At 30.1% G+C, this 27,699-nt stretch overlaps 2 protein-coding genes across 2 annotated transcripts in view; one reads left to right on the forward strand and one right to left on the reverse strand.

Moving 5' to 3' along the window:
- LOC135962012 (hemicentin-1-like) overlaps positions 1-27,699 on the reverse strand; it is a 201,783-nt gene that overhangs the window by 154,574 nt on the left and 19,510 nt on the right. The gene's annotated exons all lie outside the window — the stretch shown is intronic.
- LOC135948836 (uncharacterized) lies at positions 6,672-8,547 on the forward strand. The gene is made up of 2 exons (XM_065498291.1): positions 6,672-8,272; positions 8,337-8,547. The coding sequence occupies exon 1, from the start codon at positions 6,672-6,674 to the stop codon at positions 8,130-8,132; it is 1,461 nt and encodes a 486-aa protein (XP_065354363.1). The 3' UTR covers positions 8,133-8,272; positions 8,337-8,547.

Consider the following 27,699-nt stretch of genomic DNA (forward strand, 5'->3'; position numbering starts at 1 on the left):
ACATACATATGTATCTCTGTATATATGTATATTTGATATTTTGTTTCATATTCTCTTATGATAAACAAACAGAAAGCAAATTGTAATTCTTGCATAGGGGAGTTTTCACATGCAGAATTTTCAGATTTAAAATACTGTAAAAGTTTAGTCTTAAGGCGTATAATCCATACTAAACTTACAATATGAGGAAAATATTAATTTTTGGCGAATTTTACTAAAAATACTTACGTTGTTTACCCTCGTGTGCTGTTTTCCACACCAACGTTATGTCAAAATCAAATTTTTATTTTAAATATTATACATTTATAGTTCTTTTACTGTTTCTCATCAAATTAGTTTAAATTAACACGTCTTTATATACTTAATACACCTTTTTGGAAGAAACAGCTACAAAAAATATGTTCCTAGTACAAAATACATAGAAATTCTATATGTGTGGAAAACCACACAAAATGGTAAGCAATGTCAATTGAATATACAGGTATATTTAACCCATTAATGCCTGACCCCAGAATCCGTTGTCCGATTTCGATGAAATTTTATACAGACAGTACTTAAGGCATTTATATTGCCGTGGATATTGTAAATTTTTTTATCTGCCATGTCTGAGCCTACAGGGTATGGGTACTTTTCTACCCACTTCGGCATATATGGGTTCTAAAAGCCTTTAACGCATTTTTTTGATGTTTTGATGATTACGTTGTAGATTTATCAATACCTAACTACAGGCGCGGATCCAGAGGGGGTAATAGGAAATCCCCCTCCCCCAAAACCGAAAATTGTTCATATAAAAAAGGAAAAAAAAAGAAAAATGTAGAACAAATTTTAAATTCCAAAAACTAACCATACACCCCCAATGGCTGATCTTGATCCGCGTCTGCCTAGCTTTATCCAGATGGTGAAAAGTTGAAACCACATATCTAACTAGCTGTGTTATGTTAACCATTTAACATCAATAGATCTACATAAGTCTGGCTTGATAAAAAATATTGTTAAATTTTTCGATAGAGTAAAAGAAATTTAATAATAAGTCGGTAAAAATTGACAAAGTTCTAAAATTTATCGAAAATTCTTCAACATCTTAAAGTTTTAACAGTTGTTGGCTAACAATTATAAATAGATGAGGAAAATAATGATCAAACCACAGATATTTTTCATTAGATAAGGTTGATACTTTTAGAAAATATTATAATGTCTGATGAAATTCAAATAACTAATGAAAATACTGGTAAGTCTGAGATGGAGTGTATTTATTAGATATAGAGTTGTATCTTGACATTGAAAATAATGAAAAAATGGTCTCCATAATATAGGAATATATTTTGGTTAATGAAGAGAAAGTGTAGGAAACTTTTCTATGACTCTCTAACACTACCCAGTAGTTCGACAAGGACTCAATACAACCGTAAAGTACACTAATTTTCACTATTGTCTAAACACCTGGTTGACTCTATTTTGTATGTATTGGGTCATTCGTCAAGAATTTACTCGTTGTAATGTAGACTGAAGACAGTTGTTACTTAAACATTCCCAGGTATTGCATTGCGGAGGCAGTCTTCACTTTACTGGTCCAAAGAAATCTAGAGATGGGGACATTTGATACTTGTTTTTTTGTATTGTACTTCAGAAAGCAGTTATTCAACCTATTATGATAGGTTCGAATGCAGAGTAAATTATCCATTTGCAATCGACAAAATGTAGCTATTGTCCCCAAAGAGTCAACTGACTTCCTCCTAGGATAAGTCGACTAATTCTGTGGCTATTGGTAACCTGAAAGTTGATTAGATTGCTAGTTTCAGATTGCAACCACGAACTGTGGGGTCTAAAAACCCCTACACACATAACTACTTTTTTTCAATGGTGGTAATCACCGTCAATATAAAAGAACAGGTTTGGCATCATTATTTCATGGTTGAAAAAAATTTAGTAAGGTTGTGTCAACCTTTCACCATCTAAATATTTTATATAGTCATGTATTCTCATATCTTTAAATGTTTTTTTATTATTTTCTAAAGAAAAAACTAAATTTTTACTTGAGAAATTAAATTCATATTTCATATGCTTCAGAACACACATATGCCGAAGTGGGTATTTTTATACCCAATCCACAAAATCGTACTTGTAGCTTAGGAAAGTGGGTCTAATCACTTGGTTATTTTGTTTACTGATAGAGGACATCCAAGACTACTAGACACATGGAGGGCATGGGGAACTTCTACTCCCTCCGTTTTCTAGAGCCGTTTATTTTCGAATTCTGTGATTTTGTAAAATTGCTCAACTCTGGCCCACTAGTTCCCCACCAAGGAATGACCTAATATTACCGAAAAAAATATTTTAAGTAGTTTGGTTCTTACTTTATCTTTTCCAAAAAAAAGTTGATATCGCTCTCCTAGAGTTTTCTAGAATTTTTCGAAAATTGATCTATTTTTGGGTATTTTTCTACCCATTCGGCGTTAATGGGTTAAAGTAATAATTATCGAAATATGTTAATTTTTATATCCTACATCAGCATAGTGGGGAGGGTACTACTCTTTATAACATTGAAAAATACTAGTCTAACACCCACCTTCAAGTATATTAATAGACTGAGAATCATTTTCGATTAAACGATGTCCTTCCGACAGTCTGGCTGTCCATGTAACCGTTTTGTTGTTGCTACTTTAATTATTCTATTATATTCATATCTTTAATTTTTTTTTTTACCACAAAATTTGTTTTCATAAATTTTTTTTAACTAATAAATCTATATAAATAAAAATCAAATGACGTGCGTTGGTAATTGCATCAGTTGAGAACGGCCGGACCGATTTAGACAATTTTTTTTTTAAATGTTGGTCACAGTCCATCTTAGGTTCTTACGAAATGAAAAATTGACCACGCCCACTTTTATCGGAAAACGGCTGCACCGATTTGGCTATTTTTTGTTTCAATGTTCATAGAAAAAGTTTTTACAGAAACAAAAATTGTCCACTTCTTAAATACATTTGCAAAATACATTAATCTGTGATAACTCATATTTCAGACCAAAATTCGATTACTTATATTAAAACTCAAAATATCTTAAATCATTAATAATTGGCCAATAAGCGTTTAATAAAGAAAAGGAGCTCGATCTGTGATAACACACATTTCTGACAAAAAATCGATTTTTTATATAAAAACTCAAAATATCTAAATTCCCTAATAACTTGGACAATAAGCGTTTAATCAAGAAAAGGAGCTCGATCTGTGATCACTCATATTTCTGAAAAAAAAATTTATATTTTTTATACAAAAACTCAAAATATCTAAATTTCCTAATAACTTGCACAATAAGCGTTTAAATAAGAAAAAGGCTCGATCTTTGATCACTCATATTTTTGACCAAAAATCGATTTTTTAAAAAACTCAAGATATCTAAATTCCCTAATAACTTAGACAATAAGCGTTTAATAAAGAAAAGGAGCTCGATCTGTGATCACTCATATTTCTGACAAAAAATCGATTTTTTATATAAAAACTCAAATTATCTAAATTCGCTAATAACTTGGACAATAAGCGTTTAATCAAGAAAAGGAGCTCCATCTGTGATCATTCATATTTCTGACCAATAATCGATTTTTTATATAAAAATTCATAATATCTAAATTCTCTAATAACTTGGCCAATAAGCGTTTAAATAAGAAAAGGGCTCGATCTTTGATCACTTATATTTGAGAAACCGCTTCTCACAAATCGAACACAAGCATTTTTTTTAATTTGGACAGGACAACGTCTTTCGGGTTAGCTAGTTTAAAATAAATTGCCCAATTCAGAATTGGTGTCGTAGCGTTGTATGTCGTAATTTTTTTATTAATGTTTTGTTTGGAAAATTTTGTTTGAACAATATTTATGACATACAATGCTACAACACTACGACATCAATTGTGAATTGGGCAAATGTTTTTTAAAATATTAAAAAAAAAAAAATTAAAAATTTGTAAAAAAAAATTGGAAAAAATTTTATTTTTTGTTCAAAAACAATTTTGAAAATAAATTTTTTTTTAAATTTTGTTTAATTAAAAATATTTAAAATTTGTAGTTTAAAGTATAATTTGGTGAAGGTTATATAAGATTCGGCACATTTCTTATTCAAGTGGCCTGATATCCGTTAATAGCCAGGCGAATTTTTTATAATTTTAATATTTTTTTAACCAGTTTTTGTTTTTTTTAACTCTTGAGATCGATAATTGTCCATGTAAATGCATCACCAAACTTCAGAGCAGTTGCAACATCAGTTAGCATTATCCTATCATTTTAATATTTTATAGGATGTGTTTCTACAATCCATAGAACAATTTCAGAGGGATTGATAGCTTGTACCTTGATATTTTTGCGGCCAATTTGCACAGTTATGGGTTTAAATTTTTAATTTTGGTAATTCTTTCAAATTATTAATGATTTATGACATATAAAAATACATAATTTGTTAAACTATAAAATGCTTATGTTACAAATAAGAAAAACCGACTTATATCATGATTTTCCCTTAAAAGACAATGCAATAATAACAATAATATTTCAATATTAACTAAATTTGTAACACCCAGTTTATAAAATTCGTTACACAGTTAAAACATGATGAAAAAATATATTGCATATTTTTCATCTTTATACAAAACACCCCTTATACAGTTTTGTGTTGCATAGTTTTCGGCGAACAAATGTGTTACAGTTATAGTTACAGTAGTCTCTTCATGTGGGTATGTGTAATGTTTAGCACATGTGTTTACAATTTTTGTTGCTATTGTAACTATATACTAGTTGGATATTCCGGTAATTGATATAACCCAACTCTAAAGCCCAAGTCCCAAGTGTCCTATAAAAAATATGTTGGTAAAAATGTTTTATATTTATATATATTTCGTTTTTTTTACACTTTTGTTTTATTATTTTTTACATTATTTTTACACTGTTTCTGCTATTGTTTGTTATGTGGGTTGGTTGTATTATAAATGTATGTATGTTTGTAGTTTTGTTGTTATATCTGTATAAATTTCATACTTTATTTTAACATTTTTCATACGCGTTTTTTTTGTTATTATAACAATTTTTCTTGCAGTATATGTATGAGTATTTGCTTGGGTTTGTTTTCCTTTACATACAAAACATTAATGTTTCAAAAAGTTTCAATTTTTTGTGGATTTTTTTTTCACCATTTTGGTGTAAAAAATATGATGCATATATACAGTGTAAGTAAATATTCATGTATTTATGTATAGGTACAAAAATATTCACATGTATATGCATGTGTGTATTCATATACATTTTATATACATATGTTTGTTAGTATATCTATTTTTACTCTATATGCACATTTGTACAGATGTGTCACTTTGTTATGTTTTGCGACATTTGTGTCATGCTGTGGTTTTTAAGCTAATATTAAATAAAGTTTGTTTTTTATACTTTATGCGCTTTGTTTAATATAAAATGAAAAAAAAAACTGTATTACCACATGAAATATTTCATGTGTACATTAGTTACCACATATAGTGGTACTAAGGGAATTTTATTCGTTTTTTTTGTTTTGTTCTCAATCACATAAAATGATATATGAGTTTTTTTTAACGAAAAATTTAAAATTCAGCTCGTATTGCTTTAAAAAAAATTTAATTTTATCAATATAATTCGTCTGGCTGTTGATTGATATAGTACATGACCTAAATGTTAGCTGGAAAAAAAGAAAATAAAACATTTTCTTTAAAACTATTAAGCGTGTGTTATTTATAGCATTATTCAATTTGACAAAATCCTTTTATAAATTGGCTGTCTATGGCTTAAAGTTTAGAGAAGCAACAATCATATTGACATTTAAATGAAAGCAACATATAGAAGATTTGTTGGTTTACATTTGGTTTGCCTATAAAAACATGTTAAGTGTGGAGGATATTTGTAAATGAGACAAGTAACTGTGGACCAAATAAAAATATTGCCCCAATTTTGAAATATAGGGTGTATGAAATTAAAATGCAGGATTAACCTTTCAAAACTATTTTTCAAAATTTAAAAAAAAAAATATTTTCCAAATTTTTTTTTAACCCTCTAACCCTCGGACTTTCCGTGTGGAGTTCTCAGTCTCCCATCGGACGCGTCCCAGGTGGCGGATAGGGGGAGCAACTGCCTAGTCTAGTGATACTGTTTTGACAACAGGTCACTAGCCTTGACAAATGCTCAAGCGATGTCAATATCTTAAGATGCATTTTTAACAAATGGTCTGAACTTCTTGACATAGCTAGGTCGGTAAACGGAAATGTGTCAGCCGACTATCATAATACTGTGATGCATTTTATAACAAATGGTCACAGTAGGATGTAATTGGTGTTAGGATACTGTTATTACTGGTGATACATTTTTGACAAATGGTTACCTAGTGCTAACACATTCTCTCTCTCTTCTAGTGTTACTACCCGCGGACCAAAACTGTTCTTTCTCTCTCTACTCTTTCTTTCCCCCCCACTTGTAAGGTCAAGGTGATGGTAGCAGTGCCGAAGACCTGAATGGCTAGTAAGTGGTTAAAGATAACTAGTCGCTAACAGCTCCCCTCCGACGCCAGGGCACGGGTCGGTTGTAATACAGTTTTCGCCTAATCCATGTACGCCGTCCCTGCATGGAGTGTCCATCCCCTTACGCGCTCACTCGTGGGAACAAAAATGAATAACACAATACAAAACAATAACAATAACAAAAAACAAACAGCAAAAGGCCAGCAGGGGAAACCTATGCTGGCTGATTGCAAACAGTCGACTGTCCAACCTTCTGGTGACAGTTTGACTAAAAGCAGCGAGGTAGCCTTGGACTTTAAGCCAAGCACCTCAAAAGCTGCATTAGCCCTCGCTGGTAATATACCAGCAACAGCCCCTGCATTGGACACTGTCGAGAAGACAGTTGTCCCTGCGAAAATGCTACAGGTTGGATCGTCGAACCAGAAGTCGGGTCCAACCACCGTAGCCCCACCCGCCACTACGGCAGAACCGAACGCCCCCATTCGCAAAGAACCATCCAGGAGGGCTTTCGTGCAAAGGCGTGCCGCCATGCGCATTATCGACCGGCTTGGATCCAAGTCGGCCGATGCGCTTAACATCGACGAATTGTCGAAACTAAGTTGGGCTAAGGCTCAACTGGCTGAACTGGACAGCTCAAACACTCCTCCAAGCGCAGATGCAGCGAACCAAGGCGCATCTGCTGGGCCCAAACGGCAACGCTCAGAGGAGGAGCTGCTCCAGCAGCAAAACACACAGCCGAAGACTAAACGTCCGAAGCAAGAGGCTCGTGTGATAAGAAGGCCTTACAGTGAAGTTGCTCGCAATCCACTTGTAAGGGCTATTATCGACAGGAGTGTTGATGACGGAGCTATCTCCCAGGAGAAATGGCTGAAAATCCGTCAGGGTATGCTGGGGGTATACTGGAAGATTCTCAAGGAGAATCCCGGTCCATCCCCGCAAAACGACGATGCTGGCTGGTATCAAGGCCATGTAAAACTGCTAGCGTGTACCAATGACCGCTCAGCTCTACTGCTAAAATTAGCAATTGCGTCCCTAGGGGAATTGTGGCCTGGCGCGAAACTGGACGTGATCCCGGTAAACGAGATACCTCGTAGACCGAGATCAGTCACAGTTATTCCGGCGGAGCCACATGAACCTGAGGAGATTCTGGCATACATTCAGAGCGGTAATCCCGATCTACCAACCCATAACTGGAAGGTGGTTAAGGTTTCCGCTCCTGAAGGTGCGCATAGAAAGGTGGTCGTAGTCCTTAACAAGGAATCCTTGGCGCCACTACGTGAGAGGCAAAGCAAGATTTACTATGGTTTCGATAGTATCAAGCTGCGCATCTACCGTGGTGACGACAAGCTCGACCCCGAAACTTCTGGTGTTAAACTGGAAGCTCCGCAGGATATGGACTGCAAAATTAAACTGGACGACCCCGCAAGCTCTGAGGACAAAATGGAGACCCAATCACACTCCAGTATGGTTGGGGACCTATTCTGCGCTCTGGGTGATGTGGAGGATGAAGATGTTCTTCTGGAATCAGACCCAGAAGACATCGACGTTACGGTCATATATGATCCAGACCATGGTGAAGGCGATCCAAGTGAACCTTCACCACTCTAAGGCAGCTTCGGCTGCCCTGCTCCTCCACATTGCTAAATATGGGGAGGACATTGCGTTGGTCCAGGAGCCGTGGATACACAATGGCGAAATTCGTGGACTCAACGCCAAAAAGTACAAACTTTTGTACATAAGACGCACAGGTAAAATAAGATCTTGCATTTTGGTTAAGAACCATCTTAATATCTTCATTCTTCCTGATTACAGCGATGAAGATACAGTAGCTGCTGCTTGGGAGACAGGTGCAGGTAAGGTGTGGCTGCTCTCGAGCTATATGGCGCACGACCAGGTTGAACCACCACCGAATAACCTGGTATCTAATATGATGCGTGCCGCAAATAGGGCCAGAACTCCTGTAATTATCGGAGCTGATGCAAATGCTCACCACACAATCTGGGGTAGCTCAGATAGAAACGAACGAGGTGAGTACATTCTAGACTTCATATTAGACTTTAATCTGGTAGTTGTCAATCGAGGTTCAGAACCTACTTTTGTGGTAGCAAATAGGCAAGAAGTTCTGGACATTACGCTTGTTAGTGCAAGCCACTCGCAACTCATAAGGAATTGGAAGGTTTCAGATGATTGCTCTCTGTCTGATCACAGGTATCTGACATTCTTAATAGAATTGGAAGTTGAGAAGGAAAAGCCTTTTCTAAATAGGAGGAAAACCAATTGGGATGATCACAGGCGGATCCTTGATGGTTTACTTCCCTCACCCCCTCTCATAGGTGACACTAGGGACATTGAAAGCGCTGTGGAAAAGCTCACACTTTCTCTCAGTGAGGCCACAAGACGTACATGCACTCCCTCTGCTCGCAGAGGAAAGGTAAGACCTCCATGGTGGTCTTTAGACATAGCGAACACTAGGCGTAATTGTCGTAAACTATTCAACGAGGCGAAAAGATCAGGCAACTGGTCAATGTATAAGTCTATGTTGAACAAATTTAAGAATATGGTCAGGAGCGCGAAACGTAAGTCCTGGAGGAATTTCTGCAGCGGCGTCGAAAGTTCCTCTGAGACAAATCGTCTGCGCAAGATCTTATCGAAAACACCAACTGTTCAGGGTTATATTCAGAAACAGGATGGTAGGTGGACTACTGATGGACGTGAGACACTAGAAGTACTCATGGACACTCATTTTCCGGGGAATTTGCCTCCGGATATTGCTAGTGCATCCCAACCGAACAATCGGACAACTTCGTCAATTATACTTGACGAACATTTGATAAAATGGGCCATACGGAGTTTTGACTCTTACAAGTCTCCGGGCCCAGATGGTATAATACCCGCTGATCTACAGAATAATATAGATCTAGTCACTCCTTGGCTGATAACTATCTATCATGCCTGTCTTGCATGGTCCTACATACCAAAACGGTGGACCGAATGCACTGTGACATTCATTCCGAAAGGGGGGAAAGCGTCACACACCAAAGCAAAAGATTTCAGACCGATAAGTCTATCATCATTCTTGCTGAAAACCCTTGAAAGAATCATCGACATCCACATACGAGTGTCTTTGAAACAAGGATCAGTATCTCCCTCTCAACACGCCTACATGAAAGGCAAATCCGTTGAGACAGCACTTCACTCCTTAGTGGGATATATAGAGAAATCCCTTGAATTTGGTAATTTCTCGTTAGTGGCCTTTCTGGATATAGAAGGAGCCTTCAATAACGTAGAATCTGCAACTATCGTTTCAGCTCTACAGGATCTTGGTTTAGACCAATCAACTGTAAGGTTCATCACAAACCTTCTACGATACAGGATCATTCGCTCCGAAAAGGGAACGGCAGTGATCACGAGAATGGCCACTAGGGGTACACCTCAGGGAGGTGTCTTATCGCCACTTCTGTGGAATTTGGCCATAAATTGTCTGCTCAGGAAATTGGATCTCTTAGGTTATAAAACTGTCGCCTACGCGGATGACGTCGCGGTGGCAGTCTCTGGGATCCACTTGGACACGATATCACAACGCCTGGAACATGCACTCAGTATACTGAGTCGGTGGAGTACGGACAGTGGATTGAGTGTAAACCCAGGCAAAACTGAACTTGTACTGTTCACAAGGAGGTACAAGATTCCTCATTTCTCGCTTCCCCGATTAAATGGTGTTGAACTAACACTATCGGACAGTGCGAAATACTTAGGAGTTATTCTGGATAGTAAACTATCCTGGAAACCCAATACCCTTTCAAGGACGTCAAAAGCCTTGACGGCTATGTATGTCTGTAAGAGGGCGATAGGTACGCAATGGGGTATTAGACCCCAGTTTGTCAACTGGCTATGTGATGCGGTCATTAAGCCGACACTATTTTATGGAGTTTCTGTCTGGTGGAAGGCACTAGACAGTGGCTCGACGTGTATGCTATTCGAGAGAGTGTTAAGGAGAATGGCAATCCTGATAACAGGAGCTTTAAGAACGACCGCAACAAAGTCGCTCTTTACTATATTGAACTGGATCCCTGTGGATCTTATGGCAAGAAAAATGGCATTTACTTCTGCCTTTAGGCTAAACGCGATTGGTGCGTGGAAACACGCTCCATATGGTCACGCCAGCATAATAGGTAGTATTCAGACTCTTCCGGAGAATATCGATTACTGCATTTCTAGGCCCTTCTTAGCGAGGAATTTCGATTTCTCAATTCCGTGTGGTACGGAAGCAATGAACGGGCCCTTACATGACACAATGGGTCTCTCAGTCTATACGGACGGTTCTGTGAAGGGAGATCGAGTTGGCGTAGGTGTCTATATTCGGGAACTCGATATTAGGTTATCTTTCAGACTTCCGAATGAATGTAGCATTATTCAGGCTGAATTATCGGCCATCAAAAGGGCGGCTAACTGGCTTAGTTATAACAAGATATCTGACAGGGATATTTGTATATATACTGACAGTCAGGCAGCTATAAAATCCCTGACAGGTGTATACACAACATCTAACTTAGTCCAGGAATGCCGGGCATCCTTAAACAGGATGGCGAGACATTCAATAGTCGTACTCAAGTGGGTACGGGGACACGGGGATATTACTATTACGGGCAACTGTGTTGCCGATGATCTGGCGAGAAAAGGCGCCATGTTACCTGACGGAGACATAGATTTCCTATGTGGGATTCCGTTATCCAAATGCAAGCTACAAATTAGTAACTTCTACTATGAGCTCGCTCAGGCAAGATGGGACTGTGAACCCACATGCACTATGACCAGGACGATATGGCCCCGACTAAATCGGGGACGGACAATTCATCTTCTTGGCTTTACACGCTCACAATTGAGTGGTGTAGTGGCGGTCATAACTGGACACTGCACCTTTGGTAACCACGCTAGGAGACTTGGTTTGCCGTACCACGACTTCTGCAGAAGTTGTCAAAATGAGGAGGAGGATGAAACTATTTTTCATCTTCTTTGTCATTGTCCGGCATTAGGAGATCTACGCCTAAGGTTTCTGGGGCATCGTTCCCTTGATAGTCTCTCTGAGCTCTCGAATATGAGGCTTGAGGGCATTAGTGCCTTTATAGGTAGAAGTAATTGGTTGAAAAGACCAGACACGGGGATCACTTTAGAGTGACCCAATGATCGCCGACTCATTGGCACGTAAATTCTCCAAGATCTCCTCCCTCCTCCCTCTCTTTTTCTTCTTACATCTCCTCCTTAACTTCTTCAATCTTCTTCTTCTCCCTTTTCACTTATATCTGTCCCTCTTTCTTCTTCTTTCTTCTACTTTCAGGTAACACAAAAGGACCATTGATGGACCCATGTGAGCTGCTCTTTCTATCTTCCTTATTTCGTGGCTGCCTGGAAAACCTAACCTAACCTAACCCTCGGACTTTAAAAAGCTAAAAAAGTTGACAAATAATTTTTTTAGGGTAATTATGCACAAATAATCTCAGCCATCATAAACTAATTTGCAAATTGAGTTTAGAAAACAAGTACAAAAAGGTGAAGAGTGCCTCAGGGCATTGTTGCCGGTTTAGGTGTAAAAATCAATAATTATGATACGATTATATTGAAAAGCTAATGAAAAAGAACTTATAAAAAATCATTTGAATAGATCGTGCGACTAAAAGTTAGTAAATCTTTGATTTAAAAAAAAAATCACACACAAAATTTCACGTGCTAAAATTATAACATCACTCACAAAACAACTGACAGAACAAAAACTAAAAGTCGGAATGCATTTCAAACTTCGAGGGACATGTTAACAAATATGTAACTACATTCCAAAAAAATATATAAATACTTTTTGAGATAATTGGTGTTTTATTTAAAACAATACTGTTTTGTAATGCATGCCTTGAGGCAGTCTTGCGTGTTAGAAGGTTAAATTGAAAACAAAATTTTAATTTTTTCGAAATTTTTTTTTAATGTTTCAGATATTTTTTTTTTTAATTTATTAGTAAACAAAATTATGACAAAAAAAATTTTTTTGGTAAAAAAAAAAATTCGAATTAAAAAATATTTTTCCCGATTTTGACCTATTGTAGGTCCAACTATATAGCCTTATATACATCGTTGCAATAGACTTTGAAATATATATCACTGGATATCCATATAGTCTATATTAATGACTTAGTAATGCAGATATAGATCAAAAATAAGCCTAAAATCGAGAGAGTCCCTGTTTTTCCCTATATCTCTGCCATTTATGGGCCGATTTCTTAGATTTTATAAAGCAACCGAGCCGGGAGAATTCCCAATATATTGATGTACCAATCATGCTTGCACTATGCAACAAACGAAGATTTTTGGAAAAACACAAGATCATGACAGCATAGGTTCGACTCTACTACAAAAGGGTAGTAAAACCCTATACTCGGTTTGACCATTTTGGTGACCGATTTTTTTTTATGGGCCCTCAAAGTTTCTGAAAATCAGTGGGGGCCCATAAAAAAGGTGTCATCAGTTTTTGGTTAACAGCTAATTCAAACTTTGTGATACGGCTTAACTTTATATGGCAATAATATAGCTAAGAGTCCGCCAAATTAATTTAGTTTTTTAAATTATTTTAGAATAATTTCCAGGGACTCCTAATTTTTCAATAACAATATTTTGTAAAGTTGTAGCTACGGTAAATCTGAATAACTCTTGTGAGCATATCAATGTAATCCGAACATATCTAGGCATTCTAAATAGCTGTCAAAAATCACTTTGTAGCTTAAAAATTTTAGTTTTTTACTATTTTTTGAATATAAAACAAAATTTTTTTGTTAAAAATGTATATTCGAGTGTATACTTTTCTATTGTACTGGAATAAGGAAAAATAGGCAAATCAGTATCAGTGTGATCCGGGCGCATCACTTTATCCAATCTTGATCACGCAAGACCGGCTTGATGCAAGATATGAAAAAACATTAAAATTTTTGAAAGTGGGCTAGGTTTATGGAGCTTCTGAAGAGTAAATGTAAGCTTTTTATATAAGTTTTTGATATCGATGGTAACCTTATGACTTGAAGATTGACATTTTAGTGAAATGAATTAATTTTGTGTTTTTTCGGACGTATTTTACCTTAAAAACTAACAATATTCTAAAATGGTAATTTTCCATCTAGAAAAATAAAAACTTTGAATTAATATAAAATTTGAACTCTTACAGATGTCACAACAAAATTTGGAAATAATATAGATCTAAATGTTCTGAAGTCAATGGCATCACTAATGTTGTCATTCTTTGTTTTTAAACATCAAAATTCCTAAAACGGTTAAAATTTGTTCCAAAAACTGAGTTCTTTTTAGAAAATAGCCCACTTTGACTTTATTTACAGTATGATAGTAAAAACGTTTTGTATATATATAAACAAAATATAGGGCTATAAAAATCTGACGAGTTTTTGAAGATCGGTGCTTTCCGTTTTCAGAATTTTTTACTCAAACCTAAAATTTAGTTTCAAAATTGGCCAAGTTTGGATAGAGCTGGGAGGTACAATGTCCGCTTAAGTTAGTCAAATTTTACTTTATACGTTTTTGCATTAAGTTCTCTTTCCAGATCATAAAAAATGTATATAGCCACGAAGAAAATTAGTTTTTTATTAAAGAAAAAAATATGGGGAATTGTTTGGGAAAAAACTTAAAAAAAAACACAAGCATACAAAGTTGAAATATATAAAAAGAGGTAACTATTTATAGGGAAGAAATAATTGTTATAAAGTTGGTTTTATTTTCTTTAGAATTTTATCGGAAATATACGTCATATATAAAAAACAAATTTGGACCTTTCGTAGGCCCATCATATATTAAATACAAAAAGAAGATCGAGCAATTAAAATATCTCTTGAACTAAAACCTACAGATAAAAGCATATTTTTGTAGACCTTCTCAAGGACTATCTATATTTTAAATTTCACCTCATTCGGATAAATGGCTTTTTGGCGATTTTTTAAATGTGTGACATTGAGGGTCCACTCACTGATCCCCATTCCGAACACTTCAGCCGAGTAAATAATACAGCACAACATAGAACTGTGGACTTGATCATACTATTTTAACAAAAAATATTTGTTTTAGCGTAAAAAAATAGTAAAAACGAAAAATATTAAGGTACAATATGATATTTATGTGCTATTTAGAGTGACTAGACATAATTGAATCAAGTATTCATGTGCTCAAAATCAAAATTTTCTGATATTTTCTATTGAATTTTGAGTTTTGAATTTGATAATTTTGATATTTGAATATACAATTTTCGTTATTGGTGGAACTTTAAATACAAAAATTATTGAATAGATAATTTTCGTAATTGAAAACACATTTTTGTTATTTTTTGTTTTTTCAATTACGAAAATTATCTGTTCAATAATTTTTGTATTTGAAGTTCTACCAATAACAAAAATTGTATATTAAAATATCAAAATTATCAAATTCAAAACTCAAAATTTAATAGAAAATATCAGAAAATTATGATATTGAGCACATGAGTACTTGATTCAATTATGAAATAATTGAAACCAGTTGAATATGTGATAAATGTTTGAATTGAAATATAGGGTCTAATTTTATAAAACGAAACGACAAACGTTAACAAAATTTTGTATGGTAAATATTCAAGTTTCAAACCCTTTTCCCAGTATTCTTCATACAAATTGCTTACGCTTCCAAACGTTTCGTTTTACAAAATGAGACCCATAGTTTTTTTCTGTGTAAGTGATCTCATGTGAAGCCTGAACAACCAGCCAAATCGAAACCAAAGTCCAATATCCATTGCGCTAACATAATGCTCTATATTTGTTGGGAGCAAAAGGGTCGTATCTACTATGAGCTGCTGAAATCTGGCCAGATCATCACTGAGAACATGTTAATAAAATAAAATTCACATTTAAATATATGTTATATACTGAAGTGTAAACTACTTTACAAGATAAATGATGTCAGGAATCGGCCCTCGCTTTGGCGATATTTGCTTACTTGTATCTCTCAGGCTATCAAATGTGAAGGCATTAAACAAATATGTACATCTCTGTTAAATGTTAATTGTTCATATTTTTATTGCTTATTACGCATTTTATTTAAATTAATTTAGTTCACTTACCGCTACATATAAATACTACTCAACATATAATTCAATTGTTTATTTGTAACCCATTTTCTATATAAATAAACTCATCATTTTAATTTAATTTTTATTTAAAACAATACTGTTTCTTTTTTCCTCTAGTCTTTTACTTTTGCTCATTCCACTTACTTCACTCATCATGCTCGTTCGTCATCATCATCATCATCATGCTACCTTGTCTTTTGTTAACTTAGGGCATTGTTTAATGCTGCCTTCCTTTATAATTTTATTTTTTTTTTGCTACCATATATCTACTGCGCTTTTTCTGTAACGACTGCCAAGTTCATTTTATTTAAATGACAATTCTTGTGTTCACTACTTGAGTTTCAAATTATTTACACATTTTAAGCAAAAAAAAAAAAAAGTTTGTTGTGTTTTACTTGCTGAGGCAGGAAAAACCAAACAGAAAAAGTTCAAGGTGAGTAAAAGATAATAAAGAAAAGGAAATGAACATTGCAAGTTTAATACAGATTCAATTTGCTGTTAAAAAAAAACATACATATGTTTAGAAGAGCTATGTCATAGAAATTAAGTAAGGTTTAATTTAAATCTGAAAATTATATTTTCCTGTGGTTGATTTATTTTTTCATTTCAGGCCTTCTAGTAGGAAATTCCTTAAATACTTAATGGCGTGCCAAATTCGGGTTATTCAACATACAACTTTAAAATTTTTGATATCCAATTTTATTAACAACTAGCTGACCGCTCCGGCTTCGCTCGGTAGCTATTGACTAATGTTAGTTCTTCAAGTTTCTCCAACCCGCATATTCCTGCCTGTTATTATTTATTTGCAAATAAAATATCTAAATATGTACTGCATACTTTAGGGAGCTTTTTTTTATTACAGTTGACTGGAATAAAAAAAAAAAATCGAGTTTTACCCGGAATTTTTTAATTTTTTTTCTTTACAAACCATCTAAGGAAAATTTCGAAACGAAAAAAGAAAAATCAGCCAAATCGCTTCAGCCGTTCTCACGTGATGCCATTACATACATGGACCATTTAATTTTTATATATATAGATATATATGTTAATTTAGTCCACGATATCTGACCAACGCTATAATATCCTTTGGTCTCATTCGCTGATGATGTAAAGAGAAAATTTCATTAACGATAAGTGATCTCGTGGATTTAGCATTACATGCTGAATATATTTTAAACAATAAATGAATAAACTAAGATAAAATATTTCTAGATTTGAATACAAATTAACACATTAATTGACGTATGAGTAATATTTCTGTGAATAGTGGAATAATTATTACTCATACGCATGTTAAATGTAAGTAAACTGACCCAATTCTATTTTTATGAGTCAGGAACTGCAACTAGTTATAATATTTTATATGAAGTTCTGAATTATAACATGATTTGGCCTAGGTGGGGGTAAATTATTATTAAATTATAAAATTATTGTTCAGAATGACGATTATTCATCCCGCCGAATAACAGGTAATTTCATTTAAATCTGTATTTTTCTTAAAACTTAAAAAACTAAATTTTCACTTTTCATTTTTCAAAACAATTCCCTTTTTAATACCTCACATGCATCACAACTATTTACAACTTATACAATTTTTCTTTATTTTTATTTTTTAAATTGCGCTTTTTGGTTTTTTTGTTATTTTCTGACATGTTGTTCAAGAAAGAAAAAAAAACTCTATAAATTGTATATCTCCAGTTACCATTTGGAGATACAATATTTTAATATTTTATTTACCTTTGTTTAACAATCATCAACAATAAACTTTTTAAATTATAGTAAACTTAAATAAACTGTAGATGTAGGTAGGTAGGTTTAGGGTGGGCAGAGCGTTAGAAAACATACCGCAATAACATAGAAATTTATCAAAAAGTTTTTAAAAACTTTTTAACGAATACTTGTGCTGTTGCGTGTGGTAATATGAAATTGAAAAAAAAAATGAAAACACAACCTTAAGTAGAAATGAAGTGAGGAAAGGAAAGAAAGAAAAAAACATTAGGAGAAATGGAAAACTAAGGTGCACAGTGTGCCTTTCAAGATAATATGCAAAAATATAATCTGAAAACTGTAATAGCCAGATACTGGAATTGAAGCTAAATTATAAGAAAAATTTAATTTTTTAAAATGTTATCCCACACTCAGGGAAAACATGTAACTTAAAATTAAGAACACGTGATATTAACACCATAATTTTCAATATAATAGACAAATTATATTAAAATTAACGTATTTCAATATAATTTTTCTATATATATTTCAATAATTTTCAACTTTAAATTAATATTTGGGGGATTCAAACGGTCTCCTATTAGTTCGTATTGTCATAATGTCATAAAATATATTTTTAGTTTAAACTAATTTTTGTTGGGTTTCAAACAAAAAAGTTATGAACTAATAAGACTTTTTGAACTATGTTTATTAGTTGTCATATAATAACACTTTTTTTGTTTGCAGGACAACAAGAATTTTTTTAAACTAAAAAAATATTTTACGACATTATGACAATACGACATAATAGCAGACCGTTTGAATCCCTCAAATGTTTCATATTGAAATACAAAATTTCAACATTACTAGACTTTTGTTAATATTTCTTATTGATTCAATATGGTTTTTATTGATTTTAAGCTGTTTTTTCTCTGGATGTACTATATTTTATATACAAATTTAAAGTATTTTAACTGTTCTCTATTCGAATAATATATAAATATGGCAATAAATGTTGTTTGTGTAAGAGTGTGTGCTTTTATATGTATGAATGGTATTCATATAATATGATGAACCTGATTGTATGAAGCCAAAATGTGGTTGATGTTAACAACTATGACGAATGTACTTTATTATAAATTAAATATTCAATCAATACTGAATTCTATCAATAAGTTATACCAGGAACACTAAAATTAACTAATAGTATAACATGGGAAATTGACACCTTTTCTTTCTTTTAGTCTTGTTAAGTAAAATATTAGAACTGTAATATAGTATAATGGTATAATAGTGTAATAGAATAATAGTATGATAGTACAATAGTATAACAGTATAATAGTATAATAGTATAACAGTATAATAGTATAATAGTATAATAGTATAATAGTATAATAGTATAATAGTATAATAGTATAATAGTATAATAGTATAATAGTATAATAGTATAATAGTATAATAGTATAATAGTGTAATAGTATAATATTATAATAGAATAATAGTATAATAGTATAACAGTATAATAGTATAATAGTATAATAGTATAATAGTATAATAGTATAATAGTATAATAGTATAATAGTATAATAGTATAATAGTATAATAGTATAATAGTATAATAGTATAATAGTATAATAGTATAATAGTATAATAGTATAATAGTATAATAGTATAATAGTATAATAGTATAATAGTATAATAGTATAATAGTATAATAGTATAATAGTATAATAGTATAATAGTATAATAGTATAATAGTATAATAGTATAATAGTATAATAGTATAATAGTATAATAGTATAATAGTATAATAGTATAATAGTATAATAGTATAATAGTATAATAGTATAATAGTATAATAGTATAATAGTATAATAGTATAATAGTATAATAGTATAATAGTATAATAGTATAATAGTATAATAGTATAATAGTATAATAGTATAATAGTATAATAGTATAATAGTATAATAGTATAATAGTATAATAGTATAATAGTATAATAGTATAATAGTATAATAGTATAATAGTATAATAGTATAATAGTATAATAGTATAATAGTATAATAGTATAATAGTATAATAGTATAATAGTATAATAGTATAATAGTATAATAGTATAATAGTAAAATAGTACAATAGTTTCAATTATTAGATAATTGAAACAAGTAAGTATTCACGTGCTCAATATTTTATGCTGAATTTTAAGTTTTGAATTTGATAATTATGATAACTGAATACACAATTATCGTTATTTATTCATCATTAATAAAAAAAATATTAAAAATACAGTTTTCGTTATCGAAATCACATTTTTATTTTGTTTTGTGTTTTCAAATACGAAACCTTACTTTCACTATTTTTTTAATTAAAGTTCAACCAATAACATAAATTTTATATTCAGTTATCAAAATTATCAAATTCAAAACTTAAAATTCAGTAGAAAATTTTGTTTTTGAGCACATGAATAGTGAAACTAGTTCAATAATACTGTACATAATTATTCGATTATTCGATTATTCGATTATACCATTATTCTATTATACTATTATACTATTAAACTATTATACTATTATACTATTATACTATTATACTATTATACTATTATACTATTATACTATTATACTATTATACTATTATACTATTATACTATTATACTATTATACTATTATACTATTATACTATTATACTATTATACTATTATACTATTATACTATTATACTATTATACTATTATACTATTATACTATTATACTATTATACTATTATACTATTATACTATTATACTATTATACTATTATACTATTATACTATTATACTATTATACTATTATACTATTATACTATTATACTATTATACTATTATACTATTATACTATTATACTATTATACTATTATACTATTATACTATTATACTATTATACTATTATACTATTATACTATTATACTATTATACTATTATACTATTATACTATTATACTATTATACTATTATACTATTATACTATTATACTATTATACTATTATACTATTATACTATTATACTATTATACTATTATACTATTATACTATTATACTATTATACTATTATACTATTATACTATTATACTATTATACTATTATACTATTATACTATTATACTATTATACTATTATACTATTATACTATTATAATATTATACTATTATACTATTATACTATTATACTATTATACTATTATACTATTATACTATTATACTATTATACTATTATACTATTATACTATTATACTATTATACTATTATACTATTATACTATTATACTATTATACTATTATACTATTATACTATTATACTATTATACTATTATACTATTATACTATTATACTATTATACTATTATACTATTATACTATTATACTATTATACTATTATACTATTATACTATTATACTATTATACTATTATACTATTATACTATTATACTATTATACTATTATACTATTATACTATTATACTATTATACTATTATACTATTATACTATTATACTATTATACGATTATACGATTATACGATTATACGATTATACTATTATACTATTATTCTATTATACTATTATACTATTTTACTATTATACTTTTATTCTATTATACTATTATACTATTAAACTATTATACTATTATACTATTATACTATTATGCTATTATACTATTATACTATTAAACTATTATACTATTATACTATTATACTATTATACTATTATACTATTATACTATTATACTATTATACTATTATACTATTATACTATTATACTATTATACTATTAATCTGTTATACTATTATACTATTATACTATTAATCTGTTATACTATTATACTATTATACTATTATACTATTATACTATTATACTATTATACTATTATACTATTATACTATTATACTATTATACTATTATACTATTATACTATTATACTATTATACTATTATACTATTATACTATTATACTATTATACTATTATACTATTATACTATTATACTATTATACTATTATACTATTATACTATTATACTATTATACTATTATACTATTATACTATTATACTATTATACTATTATACTATTATACTATTATACTATTATACTATTATACTATTATACTATTATACTATTATACGATTATACTATTATACTATTATTCTATTATACTATTATACTATTATACTATTTTACTATTATACTTTTATTCTATTATACTATTATACTATTAACTATTATACTATTATACTATTATACTATTATGCTATTATACTATTATACTATTATACTATTATACTATTATACTATTATACTATTATACTATTATAGTATTATACTATTATACTATTATACTATTATACTATTATACTATTATACTATTATACTATTATACTATTATACTATTATACTATTATACTATTATACTATTATACTATTATACTTCAATATGTGATAAATATTTGAATTGAAACTATTGAAAAAGTAGTTTTTTATGTGTAAGTCTCTACTTTTAAATTTTAGAGTTTAAAAAAATAGAATTTCTAAACTTTTTACTCCAAAAGTAACACTGTGCATTCTAAAATAAAGAGCAAAATAATACCATAATGTATTATATGCTCTTAGGATAACAAATCAAAAAGACATTTTATTATAAAACGTATGTATAAAAGTTTTGAATAAAAAAAACTAACATGAAAAACACATCTAATACTCAAATAGCGAAACTACAAATAATGAAAATAATAAGGAGAACTTGTTTAAAACGAATATAAATTTAAAATATGATTTACAACAAACTTCAGCCGTTTAAAAACTCATTGGTGTTCACAGAACTCATCAAAAAACTAAATTTTTTAAACAACATTTTTGTTGGTTATTTAAGAAAACAGAACAAACAAAAACCGGCACCAGTAACCAAACAAAAAAAGGATAATTTTTTAATCTAACAAAACAAACACAGGCACGAGTATAAATTTGTACATACAAAAATAGCCTGAAACTCTTACTCAAACTCTATTGTACATTTATATGTGTATGTATATTAGGCTGGCCCTTACTTCTGGATTTTTTATGCAAAACGTGCAACCTCTAAACGTAATCCGATCTTGCTAAAATTTTTAGTATTTTGTCATTGGATGACGGAGAAAAATGTTAGGCCTTGATAGCATCGAAAGTCGACAAAGTTCAAAATAAAGTCACCCTAATTTATATGACCATATACATAAACTTTATATAAATTACCTACCCAAAAACTATACTAATATGTTTCTATGTAGCTAAAGTCACAACAAAAAACATCTGTTACTACTCTTCGTATACGGGCAATTCCATGTCATCGTACGTGACATTTGTACGCCAATAGAGTGAAATAGATTTTGCAAAAATAAGAAAATCTGAAAAATAATTTAGTCTTTATGTTTCATTTAGAGGATACTATATTTAAAAAAAAATAATACGAACTTTCGAAACATTGCTGTCCAAAATATGGATCGAAATAAGGTTATATCGTATGTTACATAAAACGGAAGTAATTTTTTTTTGCTTGGACCAGCAGTCAGGGGATGACCCTAAAATATAGTTAGTTTAAACTATTATTTTTTCAGTTTAAACTATTAAAATGTTGTAATAACCTCGAAATACTTTCACATAGTAACAGTGTTTTCTTCTACTCAAATCATCTTGAAAAAAGTTTCAAGGGTTTTCGGTTTTCTCGTGGAATTGCCCATACATAGTCGTTTATTGCCAAATGACAAAAAACGTTACTGAAATCTATTACTTTTTTGTTGGCCTGTTTATAATTTAACAAGGTTTCATTGTTATTAGGATTTTTTTCCTCTGTTAGTCTTTGCCATTTTTTTTCGAGTCCTGTTATCACTACAAAGTTTAAAACATCAAGAATAAAGAAAATCTTGAGAAAAATGGCTACAAGAAAAGAAAAATGTAGTGACTTATAAACACATATGTTTTTTATTGTATTAGTATGTGTTACCTAAATTTATTTATGTATTTTTTATGTACATATGTGTGTTAGTAGACAAGTTTGTCACTCATTTTTCATAAGAAAATAAACAAAAGTTATATAAAGTGAGGAAAAAAACTTCATTATTATACTATTTCAGAGTCAATGAAAAAAAATATGAAAAGTAAGGGAAACTTTTAAGGTATTAACCCAGTCAGGAGTGGCAAAGATTTAGTAAATAAAAGCAATTTGGAAATTATATATGTATATATATATCTACCCCAAATTTCTATAACTTTTTAAAATTTTAATAAAACACAAAATAGAGCTGGGTAAATTTCGTCGTAAGTCATCGAAAGCAGATCCATATATTAGCCAATGGTGATAGTTTGACAAATTATTTGAACTAATGAACTTCTTAATGCCAACCAATGTTTTTAATCAATGATGTTTGATATCAAAAATATTGTTTGATATCGAGATATTAATAAAGTACAGTTGCTTATTCTAGTGAGTGGTACCACACATCTGTAATTTCCAAGTATTTGCACTATAAACTACAACAAAAAAATATGTTCTTAGTGTAAATGACGTGGAAATCATGTGTGTGGAAAACAACACAAACCACTTTGTAAGTTTGTTTGATGCCGAAATGAGGTTTAAGAAAAAATTCTATCCCTATTTCTTACTGTCCCCTAAATAAGGGTTAATATATACAATAATACAACTTTTTCTGCCTAAAAAAACAACATAAGAGGGAATTACAAATGACTTTTGTAACTAACATTAAATTTATTACTAGAATTGTACAGAGTATTTGCTTAGGATTCAACAATGCAATGGTTACTTGTTGTACAATATATAAGCCTCTGTTTGAGTAAATGGTTGATATTTGTCATTAGGTTATTTTTTTTTCATAGTTGTTCTTATTTTTGTTATAAATTGTTGTAACATTTTTGTTGTGTCAATACACGTACACTTTATGTGCTGCTGTAACTCCCTTACTTTGACTTTTGAAATGTTTTAATACGATTTTATCTTGATTTCTCTTACTTATAAGTAAATTTATACATCACTGGAATTTATATGCGTTACACATATTTTATGTGATTATGTATGCGTGTGTCTGTGTTTTGCTTAAAATATTATGATGAGTTTTTTACCTTTTTCCCTTGAATACGATATTTTGTATAAAAAAATTAAAATATTTCTACTGTTCTATATTCGAATAATATATAAATATAGGAATAAATATTGTTGTGTGTGTGCTTTTATATGTATTTATATGTATAATAGGATGAACCAGAATAGTCAAAATGTGGCTGATGTTAACATACTACTATGACGAATATTCTTTATTATAAATTAAAGAGTCAATCAATACTGAATTCGATCAATAAGTTACACCAGGCACACTGAAATGAACTACAGTATAAAATGGGTAATAGTATAACAGTATAATAGTACAATAGTATAATATAATAATAGTATAATAGTATAACAGTATAATCGAATAATAGTATAATAGTATAAAAGTATAATAGTATAATAGTATAATAGTATAATAGTATAATAGTATAATAGTATAATAGTATAATAGTATAATAGTATAATAGTATAATAGTATAATAGTATAATAGTATAATAGTATAATAGTATAATAGTATAATAGTATAATAGTATAATAGTATAATAGTATAATAGTATAATAGTACAATAGTATAATAGTATAATAGTATAATAGTATAATAGTATAATAGTATAATAGTATAATAGTATAATAGTATAATAGTATAATAGTATAATAGTATAATAGTATAATAGTATAATAGTATAATAGTATAATAGTATAATAGTATAATAGTATAATAGTATAATAGTATAATAGTATAATAGTATAATAGTATAATAGTATAATAGTATAATAGTATAATAGTATAATAGTATAATAGTATAATAGTATAATAGTATAATAGTATAATAGTATAATAGTATAATAGTATAATAGTATAATAGTATAATAGTATAATAGTATAATAGTATAATAGTATAATAGTATAATAGTATAATAGTATAATAGTATAATAGTATAATAGTATAATAGTATAATAGTATAATAGTATAATAGTATAATAGTATAATAGTATAATAGTATAATAGTATAATAGTATAATAGTATAATAGTATAATAGTATAATAGTATAATAGTATAATAGTATAATAGTATAATAGTATAATAGTATAATAGTATAATAGTATAATAGTATAATAGTATAATAGTATAATAGTATAATAGTATAATAGTATAATAGTATAATAGTATAATAGTATAATAGTATAATAGTATAATAGTATAATAGTATAATAGTATAATAGTATAATAGTATAATAGTATAATAGTATAATAGTATAATAGTATAATAGTATAATAGTATAATAGTATAATAGTATAATAGTATAATAGTATAATAGTATAATAGTATAATAGTATAATAGTATAATAGTATAATAGTATAATAGTATAATAGTATAATAGTATAATAGTATAATAGTATAATAGTATAATAGTATAATAGTATAATAGTATAATAGTATAATAGTATAATAGTATAATAGTATAATAGTATAATAGTATAATAGTATAATAGTATAATAGTATAATAGTATAATAGTATAATAGTATAATAGTATAATAGTATAATAGTATAATTGAATTATAATAGTATTATAGTAAATTAGTATAATTATATGTTTTACCAATATTTTTATAGCTCAATGAATAAATACATAATTTCAAATCTGACCCAAAAACAAATTTTCAGCGGTATCATCACTTATGGGTCTTAAACTTGAAAACTATGAAAAGTTCCCTGCTACGTTTAAAATTTCAACTTTCATATCTTTTTAGTGGTGGACGATTTCGTGTTCCTGAGACATACAGTTCTGTCCAAATAAATCTCTACATAAAACCTGATGCTGGATAAAACAAATTTCTAATATAGGGATTTTATATGGGGGTAGGGTCAATTATGTACTGATCCTTTCAAAAGTTCGAAAAAGGATTTAGGTTCATATAAGACTTGTATAAGTCCAAAAACATGATGATATTAATTATTATAAGACAATTATGAAGTCCGAGTGCCGCATAATCATAATATTTATGACTGCGTTAACAATATTCCGGGGGGATATTTGTATGGGGCTAGGTGCAAACATGCACCAATATTGTCTATTTTCAATACCAAACAAACCTAATCAACAGAGTATTTGTGGAAAATTTAACCCAGCTAGCTCCTTTCGTTTGGGCCCTATCGTATTTTGAACAGATAGACAGACATACGGATAACATTGCTAGATCGTCTTAGAATTGTAAGAAGCCACAGAGAATGCATACTTATGTGGGTCTGCGACAAATATTTTTTTCTTGGACTTAGGAGCAAGGCATTGAGTTGGAGTTAGGAAATTATGTTATGGGAGAGAGGATAGAGGGTGTAGTATTTGTGGACATTTGACTTGAATTTTCCTATATTGAAAGTGACAGGATAGACTTCAGGCGGAAGCTTATTCGACATACGGCGAAAGAACGAATTTTTCCTGTAATGTGTTGTGCGGTCCACTGTCCAGTCGATAACGAATTGATGAGCACTGGCCTAGGAACGTTTGTTGCTTAAAAAACTACGAGTTTCGGGAACAATTTCCCTAATTTCAGCAGAGCACATACTATTGTAGTATCTGTAGAATATGAAACACAACCCACACTGCGACGATTTTCCAGTGACGATTCTCTACTGTCACCGATAACCACTTTCGTCCTCTCCTGTACGCTGTCGATTGACTCCAAAATAGGCTTCGAAGCTCCGGCCCACACATGAGAGTTGTATTCCATATTGGGTCGGATAGAAGTAGATATGGTTAGGCAAAAGAGTAGATATGGTTGGAAGCATAATACTTGCCATTTTTTATCATTCCCTGTAGTAAGAAAGCAAATGGGTGTGAACAGAAGTTTGGGCAGGACACCTTCAATATAAAGTTCTTAAGTGTTTATTTTCGAATGTCTGGAGGAGCACAATTGTAGTAAGAGTCTTCAGACTAAGTCGTTTAGAACAATTTTTTCCACTTTGTCTCAGAACAACTCATATATCTCGGGACCTACCTAATGCATATTTATATGTGTAACTCTGGGGGGCTCCCTTTGGTACGTGTGCGAGTGTGCAATTGTACGTGTTTTTTATGTTTATTGTTATTTACACACATGAAACTTTTGAATGCATTTACAAATTTACATGTCTGTATGTGTGAATATATTTTGCGTTAATATTATATTTTTTCTTCTTTTGTTGTACGCTTTTCTTTACGCGTTTA

This window comes from Calliphora vicina, chromosome 1, assembly GCF_958450345.1.
Source record: "Calliphora vicina chromosome 1, idCalVici1.1, whole genome shotgun sequence".
Taxonomy (NCBI): domain Eukaryota; kingdom Metazoa; phylum Arthropoda; class Insecta; order Diptera; family Calliphoridae; genus Calliphora; species Calliphora vicina.